The sequence below is a fragment of the Cynara cardunculus genome, unplaced genomic scaffold, assembly GCF_001531365.2.
Source record: "Cynara cardunculus var. scolymus isolate 2C unplaced genomic scaffold, CcrdV1 Un_Scaffold_763, whole genome shotgun sequence".
NCBI classification, from domain to species: domain Eukaryota; kingdom Viridiplantae; phylum Streptophyta; class Magnoliopsida; order Asterales; family Asteraceae; genus Cynara; species Cynara cardunculus.
Genome location: NW_020200613.1, coordinates 20795 through 39144, shown reverse-complemented (window position 1 = coordinate 39144; position 18350 = coordinate 20795). Strand labels below are relative to the sequence as shown.

General features: G+C 34.0%; 2 protein-coding genes across 2 annotated transcripts; one reads left to right on the top strand and one right to left on the bottom strand.

Annotated features, from left to right (window-relative positions):
• The first annotated feature begins 4287 nt into the window (after positions 1 to 4287).
• Positions 4288 to 7013, top strand: LOC112501969 (uncharacterized protein At5g49945-like). The gene is made up of 3 exons (XM_025105770.1): positions 4288 to 5432; positions 6236 to 6439; positions 6527 to 7013. Exons 1-3 carry the CDS (start codon positions 4347 to 4349, stop codon positions 6755 to 6757), a joined length of 1521 nt encoding a protein of 506 aa, XP_024961538.1. The 5' UTR covers positions 4288 to 4346; the 3' UTR covers positions 6758 to 7013.
• A 350-nt stretch (positions 7014 to 7363) lies between these two features.
• LOC112501964 (embryogenesis-associated protein EMB8-like) lies at positions 7364 to 11283 on the bottom strand. The gene is made up of 14 exons (XM_025105762.1): positions 11005 to 11283; positions 10452 to 10541; positions 10000 to 10061; positions 9814 to 9914; positions 9390 to 9479; positions 9170 to 9292; positions 8953 to 9030; positions 8755 to 8840; positions 8598 to 8646; positions 8424 to 8480; positions 8217 to 8347; positions 8025 to 8108; positions 7855 to 7924; positions 7364 to 7770 (listed from the first exon to the last, which is right to left on the bottom strand). The coding sequence occupies exons 1-14, from the start codon at positions 11259 to 11261 to the stop codon at positions 7543 to 7545; spliced, it is 1506 nt and encodes a 501-aa protein (XP_024961530.1). The 5' UTR covers positions 11262 to 11283; the 3' UTR covers positions 7364 to 7542.
• Between the last annotated feature and the right edge of the window lie 7067 nt (positions 11284 to 18350).

Here is an 18350-nt window from a genome sequence, read left to right as displayed (position 1 = left end):
TAAAATAAATTAATTCGTTATTAAACCTAAATTAAATTATAATAAAAAGATTGAACTAAAAATTATCTTTATGAAAAACAGTATATTATTATACCTAAAATAAATTACTTTGGTATTAAATTTTAAATTAAATTATACTAAAAAAAATTGAATTAAAAAATATATAAAAAACAAGAAGTTTTAAATTGTTGATTTGATACTAATATCGATAAAAAAAATATGGATCTTAAAATTTATATTTTATTCAAATATAAAAACATTATCGTTTTCTCTAAACCATATTATAAAATGAAACGTTAAAATATGTATCTCACTGCATTGCGCAAGTAAGCTTCCAGTATTATAAAGAGTGTTAAACGATTATTGTTTAATTTTTAAGACGTACAAGTCTTGATGCATAATGTACAAGTTTTGGAGCTTGTCAACCTCCACGATGCAACATAATAATTAAAATGATTTTATTTTATACCCTTATAATTAACTATTTAATTTACTTTATATATCTTTATTTTTTGTTTTACAACTTTCTCATATTAACACAATTAATCATATATGAAGTAAAATGCATTTAAAAACACGTTTTTTTTACAAACTATACCATTATAATCGTCTGGTTAAATTTTCAAAATGAGTCAAATATTGAATATTTTTTAATTTAATATACTGTTAAATCTCATAAATACATATGAACTAATTTGTTTTATATTCATACATTTACATTTTACATCTTTATCTATCTGGACCATTCAACAAGATAATTAAAATAATACACTTTATACTCTTTTAATTAGTTATTTAATTTACTTTATATCGTTTTTTTTTTCATTTACTTTTTTATCATATTAACATACATAATCATATATTAACTAAAACACATTAAGAGAATATGCTCTTTTTTATAAATTATACCATTATAATTGTCTCGTTAACACCTTCATAAGCTCAATATTGAATATTTTTGGATTTAATCATATTATTAGATAACATAAATACATAATGAATTAATTTTAAAACTTATTCTTAATATCTTACCACAATTAGCATTTACCACGTAAATTGTTACATACGATTTCGTTTTGGTAGACTAAAATCTTACCCGATTAGTAAGCGATAAAGTTGTATTTTACCGTTAATCGCTTAACGGGTAAGTGTTTAGATAAACGACCCCTTACTTATGTATTTTTTGTTTAACAAAAAAGTTTGTACTAGCACAGACCCATGTTCTATCGTGGAGAGAAATAATTGAATCAATGTGGATGTACATGGCAATAAAGTTTTATATGTCGTTGCATCACGTGGTTATTGAACTATCTATATCTATATATTATCATTATCTATACTATATTATAAAGCATTTGATAAAAACTGTTAAAAACTATTTTTTTATGCATGAAGTACTGTACATTGATGCATATTACTTAAAATTTCAGATTACAAGTAAATTATGCACAAGTACAACTTATTAAAGCTTCATGTTTGAATTCGTGTAACTAAGTGCGGATAAACATAATCAAATAGAGGATAAACATCTCATCTTAAAATATAAAAAATCTAAAATATAATTAGGATAATTATCGAGTTCTAACAAAATAATTAATTATTAACTTTATAAACCAAATATCTATCTATACTAAATTATAAAGCATTTGACAAAAACTCTTAAAAACTATTTTTTTATGCATGAATTACTGTAAATTGATGCATATTACTTATAATTTCAGATTACAAGTAAATTATGCACAAGTACAACTTATTATCTATAGTATATTATAGAACATTTGACAAAAACTCTTAAAAACTATTTTTTATGCATGAATTACTGTATATTGATGCATATTACTTAAAATTTCAGATTACAAATAAATTATGCACAAATACAACTTATTAAAGCTCCATGTTTGAATTCATGTAACTAATTGCGGTTAAACATAATAAAATAGAGGATAAACATTTTATTTTAAAATATAAAAAATCTAAAATATAATTAGGATAATTATCAAGTTCTAACAATATATAATTTCAAGAGTTATCATTACTTTTCAAATTTGTTCCTATTTAACGAGACATTATTGGCTCAAATGAAGGCATCGATGGTGTTTTTTTCCTGAACGGAATGCAAATTGAAATAATAGAACAACCGAACAGTAGAAGGATTTCTTTTTCCTTAGCCGGGAAGATATATGGCCACGAAAGGCAAAGGAAGGCAAGAACGACAACACATTTTGTATTAATGAATTCAGTTGATTAAAAATAACTGTTTGGGGAACGCTCGATGCCAAAGTTAGTGAATGAGTAAGTTGTCAATTCCTAAAACGAACTATGTGATGTACCTTTATGTGATTCATATTGAAGCATATACTCCTGTCTTAGGGGGTTGCATGGTGATATACATTGAGAATTCGATGTATAGAACACTCACTTTGCAAGTTCTTAGCTATATTGTTTTTCTTTTATCCCTATATTGAGTCATTTTATTACTTCATTTTCCATTTTATTAATTWTGGAGTTAAACTATGTGGTTTACTTGTTTCTACACCATTTGGAGTTTAATATAAAAAATTGTTGGACTGTTTGACGCTACAACATTGATGCAGCCGTTTCTTGATGCTTTTTGGCTTATTGAAGATCTTAATGGAATAAACTGTTGGCTCTTTTTGGTTTCTAGAAGAATTGGAGCTGACTTTTGGTGTAAAAATAGTTAAACTTTTATTAGAAATATTGTAACTAACTAGTACATGGATGTGTACTTCCTATTTACCTTTTGTGGTTTTATCCTTTGGGTCCCCATTTTGTCTTTATATGATTTGTTTTTGTATAAATAGGGGTGAGAAGATTCTTGTTTGAAGCATCCAAAATCAGCTTCTAAAAGTTGGTTTCTCTCTCTAAACCTTGAAGAAATTTAAGTTTCTTAATTGTTTTTAAGATTGTTCTTTACTTTCCGTCATTTAATTTCTATTACTTACTTTCCGCTCTTTTATTTTCTCGCTATTTACATTACGTCATTTACTTTACATAATTTATATTTATGTGTTTACTTTCCGTTATGTATTTTATTTGTCATTTACTTTCTGTTATGATTGACTAAATTCATAACTTTGGTGTGAGACGAAATGGTGAGATTTTAAACTGAAAGAAAGTAGTTATTGTTTGCAATAACGACGTTTCATTATTTCATTCAAGTTTTTATAAAAACCAAAGACACTTCTTGACGAGTTGATCACTTTGAAAGTGTTAAAGTGTCATGATCTTAGAGATAAGCCATTGAATGCACGTCAACTTGAATAATATAAGAGGTAGACTTGAGAAAGTTAACGACAAGGAGACTTGTCATTTATATCTCTTAAAACAATTAATTCTCGACGAGTTGATCACTTGTTAAAGCGTTAAAGTGTGGTAGATTCAGAGATGAACTACCTAGAACCCCACACCAACTTGAATGATATGGGAATCGACTCGAAAGAGTGATTTTTAACAAAGAGATTTGTTCATCCATATATTTTGAGGACACTATTCGTCACTATCCCTGGTCCGGATACCACATAGAGATATGAGTTAAAAGCTATAATATAGTGCAATGGTGAAAGTCCGAGAGGAATACCCTCAAAATAGATGGTGGAACTAAGTTATGAATAACTGCTTGTTGTAGCATCCCTACAACATTGGCTACTAAAATTCGTGTTTGAGTCTCACCACAAGTCTTACACCCATGTTACTTTTGTTTATTATGTTATTTGCATTAAACTAACTCAGTAACAAATCAAAGTCTGCAATTCGCTATCTGAAGTTAGTCTTTCAACTCGAGATCTTACAACTTAAGATACTTATCCCTGTGGAATACGATACTTGGTTCTTACCATTTTATTACTTGAATACGATAGTGTTGACACACACACACACACACACACACACATATATATATATATATATATATATATACTTTCATGTGTTAGCATTTAGTGTTGTAGAGATACAATATCTAGCTCCCATCACATGGCGAACGATTTTAAAACAAACTCCCATTCATTCGATAAAGAAGATGATTAATATTTAATGATTCGTTGCTGAATTTATTCTAAAAGACCTCAGGTTGAATCAATACTGCTATTCGAGCTCTTTTATTGAATTGCTCATCTACATCGTAGTGAAGCATCCACTTCATTTAACAAATATGACATTTGAGAACTTAAAGGACCAAAATGTATATTCACAAATAGTTAAAGGACTTCTTCGTAATTCATAAAGAATGTGACACTTTTGTGTCGAAGTTGCCCTTTCCCAGTTGCATAGTGCAATTCGCCACACACACACACACACACTCTCTCTCTCTCTCTCTCTGCGCTTCATCAATGGCGAAAGGGCGATCTTCTTCTTCTTCTCTGTTCTTCTCTTCCCTCTTGGCCCCTAGAGGCGACACCCTTCTCTATCTCATCGCTCTCCTCTCCATTTTCTCTCTTTTCCTTCACCATATCTCCCTCTCCGCCACCGCCGATTCCCATTTCGAAGGATTCGACGCCGATGACGAAGTTGAACTCGACGACGACTCCCTTCTTCTTCAATCATCCCTCTCTGATCTCCCTCGCCGTTCTCCTCCTCCGCCCACCACCTTGTCCACCCCATCTGATCCCGAATCCCATCATGGCCCACCCTCCTCCGCCTCATCCCGTCCGGCTGATTCCGATCTTGCTACAAAACCGTCAACTGCATCCTCGTCGTTTGATTTTTGGGATGAAGATGAATTTGAAGGCTTCCCTGCTGAAATCACACCCCCTGAAGTCTCCAAGATTACTGAACCTGCCTCGCCGGATGGTTCTGAATCGGCCGCTACGGATGATACTGAGAAGGTTGCGAAACCGACTTCGGCAGCGAAGAGTATTAGATCGTATACTATTGAGATAACCTGTATATCAATCTTAATCACATACGCAATCAATTTTTTTACTGGGAAAAAAGAGAATGAAACCCTAGCCCTAGCTTGGGCGGCTAAATTCGCTACTAATGACTCGATTTTCGAGAAGAATTTTAGTTTGTTGGGTGTGGGAGAAGGTGAGGATTCGCCATTGCTATTGAAAGAAGGTCAAAACGTGTTCAAGTTTTACGCGAGTGGGCGTAGGTTCTGTCAAGGGTTGTTGGCTACAATGGAGCTCAAGAGCCGCCATGATTTGATAGCAAGGTTGTATAATATGATTGTGCCTTGTAAAGATGAGATTACATTAGAAGTTTACATGAATGAAGATGTGATGGATCATGTGGTTTTTGCTTTGGCCAAGAAGAAGACTGCAAAGACCATGCAGAAGGAAGTGAAGGATCTTCAGAGGTTTGCCAATCTGATGCCTGCACCCACCAATAGGAAGTGGGTTGCTGATGAATTGGCTGTTGTTACAGAATCTAAGGAGGTCGCCGGAGACTTGATCACTGAGGCTGTTCTTGATCAGGTTAGTGATTATGGTCTAGAACAGTTGTTACACAACTTCATTGGTTCTAATTTCTATCAATTGTTGCTGCATTGATGATTTCGAATTGCTTTTGAATGCCATGTAAGCCTTTAGGTTGGTTTAGAATCTTGAAATCTATAGGTAAGTAAAAAATGAAACGTTATGAGAAAAAGAAAACATGGATTTTTGATCATGTACAGAAAGGACTGAAATTTGCAGTTTGTAAGTCCACTTTTGAAAGAGATTTGGTTCAAGAATGGTTGTTTTACTACCTCTTAACTGTTGCTGCTTACATGGGGTTTGCAATTGGGTTAAGAACTTGATGTATGGTTGATGAAAGCTTGTGATTAGGCAGCATATGCATATAGATGATCTTGGATAAACCAAACCCACTTGAAAGTAGGGTATGGATGGGATGTAGGCAGACCTCTCTTTTACCCTTTGGGGTGGAGCAACTATTCGTGTGAAGATTCCGAGTTTTTATAGATGATCTTGGATAAATCTTGCTAGAGGTCGGGGTGGGATGTATGAAGATGGGTCCTTTGCTTATTAGGGGTAGAGCAGCTATATCCATGAATACCCCTGGCTTTGATAGATGATATTGGGTGAATCTTAGTAGGGTCTGGGTGTGGGATGTAAATTAGGGGTGGAGCAACTATTTCTGTGAAGACCCTCGGCTTGATAGATGATCTTGGATGAATCTTTATATTGTTCTTTACGTTCTCTTTGATTCGGTATGCAAAAGTCGAATTATAGTCATCTGCCTCAGATTACACAACATGGTCTGTGTTTCCTCTCTGCAGGTATTTGGTGAAAAAGCATTTGAGAAATTTGGGAAGGGATTCATATCAATGCATTTCTCTGATCAGATGCAAAGTACCCACAGGAAGATGTTGGTGTTTAAGTTTTCTCTTCCTGGTGCCGACCACATGGCGGACATGACACGACTCGTGGCTCTAATCCCCTATTACATCGACTTAATTGGCCGTTACAAACTCAGCTCACAGGCAGGACACTTTTTCCTTAAAACACATAGCAACGAAACTCAGAAGTTGAGTTTAGATAATAACATGTGTTTAAACTGTGCAAAACAGGCTCGATCCAAACCAGAAGCAGCGAGAGCAAAACTTGCACAAGAAGTTTACAAGGAGCTTCAATATGCGAGACAAGAAGCCATCCAGAGGAAGAAGGCAGAGAAGAAGAGGATGATGGAGGAGGCGGAGTCAAAGCTGAATGCGGAGTCTTTACGCAAGAGAGAGGCAAAAGAACGTGCTCGACAGCTGAAGAAAGCGATGCCGAAAATCAAGATGTCGCGTGGTGCTTAAGAGACCAACCCGTTAGCTCTCTGTCCTTGGCCTTTTCTTTTCAGTTTGAATCATGTTTCTTTTAACACTCTTATGATAGAAACTTAGAGCTATGTACTTTAGTGGTTGGGTTGGGTTGGGTTGGGTTGGGTGTAGGGAATTTGTATTGTTCTACATGTACCCCTAGTTTATGTATGTGTTGAATGAAATCCATATTGGTTTAAGGAAAAAGTATTCTAAGAATACAAAAAGGATTTCATATCCATTTTATTTTCTACCAGAAACCAGATTGATTGATTGCTGTAATTATTATTTTTTTGATTAACCTGGATATCAAACCCGTTATGCTAGCCGACTAATTCCAGGACGACCACCTGCTTTGCAGATAGCCCGGAGTCGCCACATTTGAACCTTTGTGGCCATAAGGGGATTTTTATTCTTCCTTGGATTTGAACCTGAGACCTCCTGGTACTTTTGACCTTTGGAGTCAAGTTCAAACCAATCAAGCACTATCTTTGTGGTTGATTGCTGTAATTTTATTGATTTCTTCTTTGGGTTATAACTACAAGTTCGTTCTTGGCATTTTCTAAAGCTTTTTTAGACTTGTAGTTTGTAAAAACTAAGACGTTAAGGAACAATTTATTTTGGAACGAAAGAAGAAATGATTACAGTTCCCTTATGAGGCACTCACTAATCTTTGAACCTTGTCTATAGTTTTTAAGAACACTGTTCTTTACAAAATATAGACAACCTGGGTACATTTGCGAAGGAAAACAAATTAGGGTGACCCATGGTTTCATTCCTTCCTAGAACTGATCCATGAACCTTTTTAGGAAAGTTACGAGACTGTTGATTCTCGAGGGATACGATGATCCTTGTGTTTTTTCCTCCATAAAGTTCGTACTCTTTTCCATCAAGTTGTCTACATGTATCTTATTGTCGGTTTTCTTCAGCAAACCAATATACGGGACTTTGTAGAATAGCGATGTCTGAGGATGAGGACGAGGACTCGCCTGGAGGACCGGTTTTGGCATCTGAATAAGGAAAATAATACGTACAGTTAGTCAATCACTAGTTTCTCTGTTTTGGTTTTACTTGATATATTTTCATTGTTTTACCTTAGTTTGTCGGCGGATTATCTTGCTAGAGCTTAGAACAGTCAGGTATTCATCCACGGCTCTTACCCACCTGCATGGGGAAGAGGCAATTCAGCCCAAAATGAATAGAAACTAGCAAGGATTTTGGTCATATTCAGTTTTTTGGAGTTGAGATGGAAAAGGTTTTTTACCAAACGCCCTTTGCGTCCCATCCGTCGAAGTATCCCAAATGTCCTCCGTGTTGTGTAGTAGCCAAAATAACATTCTTGTTCACCCTAAGTTAGCAGCAAAATGAAACCATATGTATAAGACAATTAAGCAAAAAATGGGATCTGAGTGAACCCAAAATGTCCAAAGGAGTAGAGAGACCGTTTTGAACGTACTTGCATTCATCCCATACGAGGGCATCTTTGGTGCAGACTGGATCATCTAGTGCACTGATGCAAAGAAGGGGCACCTTTATGCGTCCAACATAATCAGCACAACTAGATTCCCTGTAATATATATCGGCCGTCTGGCAAAAGTAATGACCACATCTTCAGCAAAAGAACAATGGTTAAACTAGAAAAAACAATATAGACTCGTCTTACGTCGAATTTCCAAACAAGACAAGTACCGCTGGTGTCAAATTCACGAACACGGCGTGCCTGCAATCAGTAAACACCAAATCCTTTTAATCTCAAAAGAAACAAGTTATAAAGCAGCGAAACCTGACAGAAAACATACACAAGTCGAATCCTTTACATAAACAGAAGATGAAATACCTTTTCAATGCCATTCCAATCGGAAAGACAAGTAAAAAACTGTTGATGCCTGCACAACGAGCCGAATTTTCGTCATAAGTAAGTTTGTGCATGTATAACATTGGAGGCCAGTCATAAACAAGTTAAGAAATCAGGAGATTTAAGTTTGTATACATACATCTTGGCGTAACGTTTTAAACCGTCTCCTAAGGCTTTGTCATAGACGCTCTGCACCAAATTTCGTCCCATATACCTATCACATAGCTGCCATGGAGTGAAGAGCCACGAATGAGATATCCAACACAAAATTGTACATCTTGATACACATCTAGATGTTTATAGTAAAAGGTCCAAAGTATGTTTATGAAACACCAACCAGAAGGTCCCATGGACAACAAACAGCTGCAGCCCCATCTATAAGAACATCCTTCCCATCTTCACCTAGATATTTTACCTGAAATTCGGATTCATGCATTAGATAATCTTTGAAACATTCTCAAAGAGCCCTTGTAGAGAGATGTTGGGGGTTCCTACGTATGTACAGGTTTGATGGTTTGTCGATTCAACTTGGATGGGAAGAACGTAGTACTTACCATCATATTTGCTCCAAGGCTGGTTCCAACAACGAACAAAGGAACGTCAGGTGATTGAGAGCGAATATGTTTGACTACTTTGCGTATATCATCCGTCCATCCACCGTTGTAAAAGAAATCAGACTGTTCAAACGTATTGTAAAATGGGGACGTCATTAACAGTATTACACATGATAAAAAAAAATTGTTGGGAGTTGGAGCATAGGAATATAACACTCACCTTCAATGGTACTCCCCCGAGGCCTCGATGATTACTCACCACAACATTCCAGCCACGTTTCGCCATGTAGAAAGCGAGATGCTTTATGTACTGTTGTCATATACATTATAGCAGTCAACGACCAATAAAAAAAAAGACAAGTTTATGTTTTACCTTCAATAACGCATTAAAGATCAAGACTGAGAGTGTGTTTGGTATGTAGACGGGATGGGAGTGACAGGTGAGAGTGAGATAGGTGGGTGATTGTTTTTAGGTTTTCATTTGACATAGACAGTTTAGTAATTTATCAATCCATCTATTTTGATGGTTCCACTCAATCTTGTCCTGTCACGATCTAATTCCCGCCAAACATGAGACAAAATATTCATGTCCCGTCCCACATGCCAAATGCACCTTGAAGGATGATAAAAGATCAGAAACTTACAACAGCGTCAGAATCACTTGTCAAGCCGGGGATCACTATGACAATGGGCATGTTAGCATCTTGATGAGTCTCATCACTTGCGATATCTTCCTTTTCCATGACTGAATGCATTATAGACACCCTTTTAACTTCACAAGAAATAAGTCGCGCTGTTTTTACAAGAAATAGTCTAAAGAAGATCGTTACCATCAGAAGGTGCCAACCAATCCAGAGCTACTACTCCACCATCACCTGTGTTAAATAGCTCCCTGAAGAAAGAAAAGCATAAACTTAACAATAAACAGACATTTGCAGAGATGGAGTTACAAGATAGCTGCTCAAAAAACAACCTAAAGAAGAGGACGAAATCTACACTTATCCAAAGTTTAGGTCCCACTTTCAGACTTTTCACTAAACATCAAGGACCAAAATTGAAGTGTACTCCCAAAAAGGACGAGGGTATAGTTGACTTGAGGTGATACACAATATATGCAACTACTATGAAGCCTGCTATATCCCATCTGGAGGTAGGGTTGGGAGATGTACCCCAATGTTGAATGAAAATTGTAAGAATAATTTTAGGGTCTTAATCATCAACAAATGGGTAGTCTCGGGTCTGAAAGGAATTTTATATGAGTTTGTGAAGAGATGAAAAATACCTTCTGTAGTTGAAAACAGGAGGCCTTCCAAAGAATCTCAAGAAAGTAGTCTGAAGATGAGGACTAGAAAGCCATGGAGTAGACATGTACCTGCATATTCTTTTAACTTTCAGATACCAAACCATACCAAAACGAAATCAATGTATCTCGATTCGAAAGTAAAATTTGTAACGAAATGCAATCTATACCATGCAATTTTAACCCAAGTATTCAATAATCCCCATATTTCTACAAAAAACCATATCCCCTAATTTGCAGTTCTAGAAGATTCTTGGAAAAGCAGAATACCATCGTATCCATCATAATTATTCAGCTATACAACTTCAGATTTTGTTTTTCAGAAGATCCTATTTACCACAATCCAAGGCATGTTCATTTATGATCACTCTCAATCTCATCAATATAAAGTGCAGATAGGATCCGTAGATTACGTGAGCAAGTTCTAACCTACACTCGAATTCAAAGCATGAATTTAAACGAACGACTAATGATAACTAAATCAAAAACGACTTCAAATCACGAATAACGTAATATCGACGATTTGTTACCGAACCTTCCATGAAGAAGAGTGCACTTGGAGACGACTTCACGGTAGAGTTCGGAGCAGGAATTGAAGGTTAAATCGACCCGTTGTCCTCTAAAGCCGGTCAATAAATCCTGAACAACATGAAAATCAAGGAAATCGTACACCAAAACCCAAAAAACCAACGCCAATCCGATCACATAATGAGTTATGGGTATCTGACATAGAGCTCTTAGCAAGAGCTCGTATGGTGATGGTGAATCAGTAAAGGAGGTTATCGTTTCCATTGATGATAAGCAGCTGTAGAGATGATCCTCTCTCTCTCTCTCCCCCTCTGTATGTATATGTGTATGTATAAGCAGGGAGAGATGAGTTTGAACGAAATTGAAACCAGCTCTCTTATATGTAGATTTGCGAGACTTACATTTCTTCCATTTTTTAATTAAACAAAAACACAGCTTTTTTTAATGTCAAATTATGTCTGAAAATGACCTACTTCAATCTCTCTCTCTCTATATATATAAATATATATATATATATATATATATATATATATATATTAAAACATTGTGAAAGTAAAAAAAATCTAAACATTTATAGCAAAAACACTATGAAGGTTACTTTCAAAGTATTTTGTTGTAAAATTTTAAATGTAACAAAATAATCTTATAATATTACAAAAATAATTTGGTCTCACATGATTCCTAATTTATAAACTTTTAAATAGATAATTATGTCTCAAGATAAAAATAAATATGTTTTTCAAGATGAAATTTAAATAAGAATATATGTTTTAAGTTGTTATATTAATATATTTGTTATAAAATTAAAATTATATTTAAAAAAACATTAAAATATATGGGAATAAATAATTGTAATAATTGGTACACTTATGTGGAAAAACAAGGTTTTACCTAAACTTTATAAATCAAGTAAACAAAAGGTCACAAAATAAATTGAAAAAAAATACAATTTTAATTATAAATGAATCATGTTTTTTACAAAAATATAAATCAACAAAAAACGAGTACCTTATTTTAGGTTTAAAATAAAAACCTAAAACGTTATTTTATGATATCCATAAATATAAGGAGGTGTTTGAAATTACTTATTTGAAATAACTTATATTTTTCTATAAAAGCACTTATCAACTTATTATAAGTCAGAAAGGTTTAATTTCTTCAAAAACTTTTTATCACCGATTTGACACCGATTTAAATTATTTATTCAAACACTCAAAATTATTTATTACTAATATCATATCAAAATAAATCAATAAATTATTTTTACAAACAAACTCCAAACTCCCATAATTTAAAATCATAAAAAAAGATCGCAATCATGTAGATTTAAGCCGCATGTATCAGAATCCCATTTTATGGGGTTGGAAGTAAATTAATCAAGTGACACGTGGAGTTCTCCAGCTGGTCAAGGAAGTTAGGCGCATTAGAAAACTGTCCAACAACCGCCGCCCGCCTCATCACTCGGTGCCAATACCAACTAGTTTCATTCTTTTCTAATTCTTCCCCTTAACTTTCATTTTTAGAATCCGTTTACTGAACACTTACCCGGTAAGTATTTACCGGGCAATTTTCCTTACCGGATGAACATGACAAAGGACAAAATCTTATCTGGTAAGAACGATGATAAGAATAGAGAGTCTGATCCGGTAAGTGAGGGTGACGACTCTTATCCGGATAAACGCTTACAAGGTAAATTGTTGCATAAGATACGTTTTGATGTACTACAATCTTATCCGATAAAATAAATTATAGTATTGACTCTTAATGATAATTGCTTAACGGGTAAGCATTTAGGTAAACGGCCCCTTATTCTGTGTGGGAAAAAATAGTTGATTACAGGGTAACGGTCCCACACGAAATCCGTCTTGCGAATATTAATGTAGGAGACTATTTTTTGACTCATTTAATAACTGAAGCTAGCTGAGAGTCTCGAGGTTGAATCTGAACATATCTTGTATTTGGACAAAATCACTTCGTTCAGTTATCATCTGAATTCCATATAGTTTTGTCTATTTTTGTTTAACAGTTTTGCCATCGGGTTTTTCTTACATGCATATTTATAGTTCAACAGGATCATATCGTAAACCCAAATTATGTTCAAAACTCCAAGAACTTATGACTGTTTAGAATTAATGCTTATTATTTGACATCAGTTTTTTTAGTCATTAACAGTCGTGTTTTTTCATTTGTCTTGATCTATTAAACAAGTTTATACTTGATGTCAAATTATCAAAAATTTCTTTAAAATGATGAATCCCCGAAAAATGGACAAATTTCGTTTCTTAGGAACACGTACAGGATTCGTCACACTCCGACAGCATCTGGGGTTCCTCAAACAATTATTCAATTTTTTCAAAAACGAAATTTATAATCAGCTCCAGTAGTTTCCCTAATTTGAAGATTATAACGTTAATTATATTATTAAAATATTTAATAACATATTATTTTTCTGTAAACCTTTAATTTCAAGGTTTCTGGTTATGTGGAAATTCAGTAAAAACGGTAATTGTTTTTTTGGGGATTTTCACACTCGCTTTCCTATTTTCTTCATTTTTGGAGAATTTGTTGAAATTCTTACAATCTTCATTTTTTGTATTTTAAATAATCTTTTGATCCTTTTCTGTAAGAATTTAGTTCTAAAGGGGTGGGATGCAATTATGGAATAGATTAGGGGGGAATATTGTATAAACGAGTTTATGTTTTTTATAAATATAACGAGAAGTATAAATAAATAGTAGATTAGCGAATTTACTAATATGCCCCCTTAGTAAAAAGACAAATAACAGGTCGTTGCGTTGGGATGGAATATTCACACACACGCGAGAGCAAAGTTTTAGCACGTGCCTACTAAAACCCAATATCAAGAAAGTTCAAATTTGGTCCCTAATGTTTATAAATTTTAATGATATTATCCTTAAACTTTAAAAACTTGGGATTTAGTCCCTAATATTTTATAAATTTCAATGATGTTATCCTTAAACTTTAAAAACATGGGATTTGGTCCCTAACATTTATAAATTTCAATGATATCATCCTTAAACTTCAAAAATTTGAATTTGGCTCCTCACATTTGTCAATTTCTAACGGTTTTGGTCATTTTGTTTTATGGTCGTTAACTTTCTACGTTAAGTCCAATTAAATAAGGGATATTTAAGTCATTTTCGTTATTTTCATTAAAATTAAAAATAAAAAACATATTAATTTTGCATCGTAAAACAAAAAGGATAAAAGAAAAACGAAAAGTGATGGTTATCCTTTTTCCTTTACAATTTAAGATTTACAATTTAAAATACACCTATGTTTTCTAATTCTAATATAAAAATTAAAAAAAAACTAGTGAAATGACTAAAATACCCCTTATTTAATTGGATTTAGCGAAAAAGGTGAATGCAGTTAGATAGAGACCGAAACGTTGGGAATTGACAATTGTGAGCTTTTTGTGCCAACCATCGTTGTTTAAATAAGAAATGATGCTAACGCTTACCGGTTGGTTTGGTTAAGACCCTTCTAATAAGAAATGATGCTAACCCTTACCGGTTGATTTGGTTAAGAAATGATGTTAACCATGCTGCTGTTGCTGTTGCCGCTGCTACTGCTGCTGCTGCCGCCGCAGCCGCTGCGGCTGCGTATGCTGCTGCTGCTGCTGCTTATGATGCTGTTGCGTATGCTGCTGCTGCTGCTGCTGCTGCTGCATATGACTGTGAGAATGAATGTAGTAGTTGTGGTCCATACGCATACATGCACCGTATATCCACCATAATTTCTTGTCTTGTTTTTTTTATGCCTCTCATATCATTCCAATTATTTGATTGATTGCTATCAAAATAAATACGCGTTTGTAATTGTATCAAATGCTGAAAGTAAATGATGTCAAAGTAATTTTTAAAGCAATGAATCAATACTCAGCCCAAGTATTATGATTCTACTCTATTTTTAGAGTAAACTACGGCTTCGTTCATGTGATTCGTGAAAGATTATGATTTTCGTTCCTGAGGTTTTGAAATTGCGACTTTCATCCATGTAGTCTGTAATTTGTTTTTGTGTTTTCCTCCCCATGGTTTGTAATTTATTGTTGTTTTCGTCTCTGAAACTAAATGTATTAAAAATTCTCCATTTAATTTAAGGGTATTTTAGTCTTTTTGATTTTTTTTCTTTTGGTTTATTAAATATCTTCTTATTGGTTTAATTTTTTGTATTTTAGCCTTTTTGATTCAGTCAAACAATATAAATTTATAAATAATTAATACATAAAAAATTATATTATTTTAATATTACTTATCATAAAATAATTTAATATTTTTCATATAATTTGTTTTTTCATATTTTTTGTCATTCTAGTTTTAGTTTTTCTTATTAGTTCGATTTTCTGTTAACAATTTCATTTAAGTGCGAGTCATTGAGTACCTTTCACATGATAGTATTTTAATTATTTTTTCTTCATTAGGGATTAAACTATTAAATTTTTTATAAGACCGAACAATTAATTATATTAGGCTATTTTAACCAAATAGATGTTTACTATTTTATCAGTCGAACATATATTTTATAAACTTATTATAACACATGTAATATAAGACATACATTTGTTTGGTATAATTGAATGATTTATTAGACGAAACAGTTGTCCGTCCTATTAATAAAATTACATATATTTGTTTGGTAAGTGTTGGGTCACCTATTGATTTGGTGATGACCCACTGATCTGTTCTTTTATCCTATCAACACTTAGTTGTTATTGGTTTCTTTGTATTTTGGTTTCTTGGTACATACTTAAAGCCATTGACAAAATTGAAGACTAGCTGATATGAAGACAGAAGATCACCGATGCGGTACTGTGGATCAACTGTCTAACTTACACACCAAGACTCCAGAGTAGATGATTTGAAGATCGAAGATATTTTGAAGCTACTAGCAGATTGAAGGAAAATCTTCATGCACCCAAGATTTGTAAGTAGTTGTTTGAAGCTACTAATATCCAAAGAAGATCTCTATATAGACTGATCATATCTTCGCAAAAGTTTATCTCTACATGAATAGTGTTGTATGCAAGTGATGTACAATGAAAATGAGATATCAACAATGGTCAAGATCGTAATGCTCCTAGAAAGGCATATTTCGAATATAGAGGAGTGAAAGTTCCCAACAATCAATGACTTTTTCATTTCCTTATATGAATCGTACAAGCACATCCTTTGTCTTCAACCCCTGCCTTCTTATCCTCGTATGACAAGTGTCCTCATGCATTTAATGTTGAAGGTAGTGTAAAAGGCAGTATGCATCTCCAATGCAAACAAAATATGAAAATAATTACTAAATTCGTTCTCAAGGCAATCGACTCTCTTCTTCCACTCTCCTATTTTCCTGTATCTAAAGAAAAACTTAGTGTGTTCTTCATTTATTTGCAAGTACTCTCTATCTTGTTCTTGTAAGTTATTCTCTTTGTAAGATTTTTTAGGTTAGGTTATCTTTTCCTTCTTCCGCAACAATCTTTATTGTATCTATGTGTGTTAATTCTTGATATACATCAATAAGAATTACAAAAGTTGAAAAAAGTATGTGTAATTATATTCAAACCCTCCCTTCTAGAATTACTTTCTGTTATCCCATTGGTGACCAACAAGTGGCATCAAAGCAATTAACTTAATCTCATAAGCTAGACCTGTAATGGCCTTTTCTTCTACCAACTCTGCTCTTTCTTCTTACCATGACAATGACACTATTGCCAAGCCTCCAAAGTTTAACAAGAACAACTTTACTTTGTGGAAAAGTTGCATGACACTCTTCCTCGAGGGTGTTGATAGTCAATAATTTCACTACATGATTTTAGAATGAATGTTGGGTCTATTTATCCTCAAGGATGACCCTATTGTTCCAAAAGTCTGGCTTCGTCATGGAAAGAACAAAGATGAATGTGACTCTTCAAATAATTCTGATGATGATGAAGAGAAATTTGATTCCTGGAAGGCTCATCATAAAGATCCTAATTAGCACAATGAATATGACAAAAGGAAAGTTTCCTTGTATACCAAGGTAAGGGCTATCATTTCCTTGTCTCTTCCTGATGATGTTACCACTCCTTGGTGAACCTCACTACTGCTAAGGACATATGGAACACCTTCAGTGTTCTATATGAATGAACCATTGAAGTAAAGAAAAGCAAGAAGATTGGCCTCTAGGCAATATGAGCTCTTTGTGCATGAGAAAGGTGAATCTCTCACTAAGTACTACAATAGGTTTAACAGTCTCCTCAACAATTTGAAGCTTCATGGAAGAGTCTATGATAATGAAGAAGTCTTGTACAAGTTCATGGACTGTTTATCAGTTTTTTGGGAAAACATCTGTACTTGTATCAAGACTAGCAAAGATCTTGACAATATGCCTCTTACTGCTCTTTATGGAACTCTCCATAATCATGACCAAACCAAGATTCTGAAAAAGACATTATTAAAAATTTCTAAAAGTACTCTTGTTGCTCTTCTCTGCAATGACACGAGGAAGTCTGTGAGTGAACCTCATATCACTTATCTGACTGAATCTGATGAAGGAACTGTCAGAAAAGAAAAATTGCTGAAAGCTATGCTGGTGATGCTGATGATAAGGGTGATGGACCCACAGTTGATGACTTAGCTGATAACATAGCCATGATGGCTACCAACTTTAAAAGATACACCAAAAATGGTTTTTATAAGTTCTCTCCCAGATTTAAGGTCACCGACTGAAGAACCTTAGGTCAATCTAAGTCAGCTCCTCTTGACAAGTCCAATGAGGAGTGTTTTAACTGTGGTAAGAAATGTCATTTTGATGCTGAGTGGAAAAGCAAGAAGATATCCAAGCATCATCCCTCTCAACCTACAAGCCGATCCTCTTATGACAAGTACAAAGCAAAGTACATGAGAGAAAAAGCAAAGAACCAAAGCTTTCAGAGAAAAGGTAAGGGTCTCATGACTAGATTGATGAGCCGACCTCTTCCTCTAGTGATGAGAATATGGCACATCTATATCTTATGGCTAAAATATGGGAGATAGAAGACTCTGACAAGGGATCCACCTTTACTGCTACTGATGTACATTCTACCTCCAAGAAAGCCAAATATCTAGCCAAACCAAAGAAGGTAAAAAAACTTATCTTCTCTTTTTGAATATGAAAAGGTTAAATATTTTGATTCCTTATCTGTTGATCTGCTAAAAAGAAAGGTGACCTTCAACTTAAAAGTCTAACTAGTCAGTTATAGAAATGCATGAATCAACTGAAAGACTTTAATAAGTTGGAAAATGACCTGAAAGAACAAAAGTTAATTAATAATGTTCTTAACAAAGAAAGAACCAAGGTCTACCAGAAGCTTGAGAAAGAAAA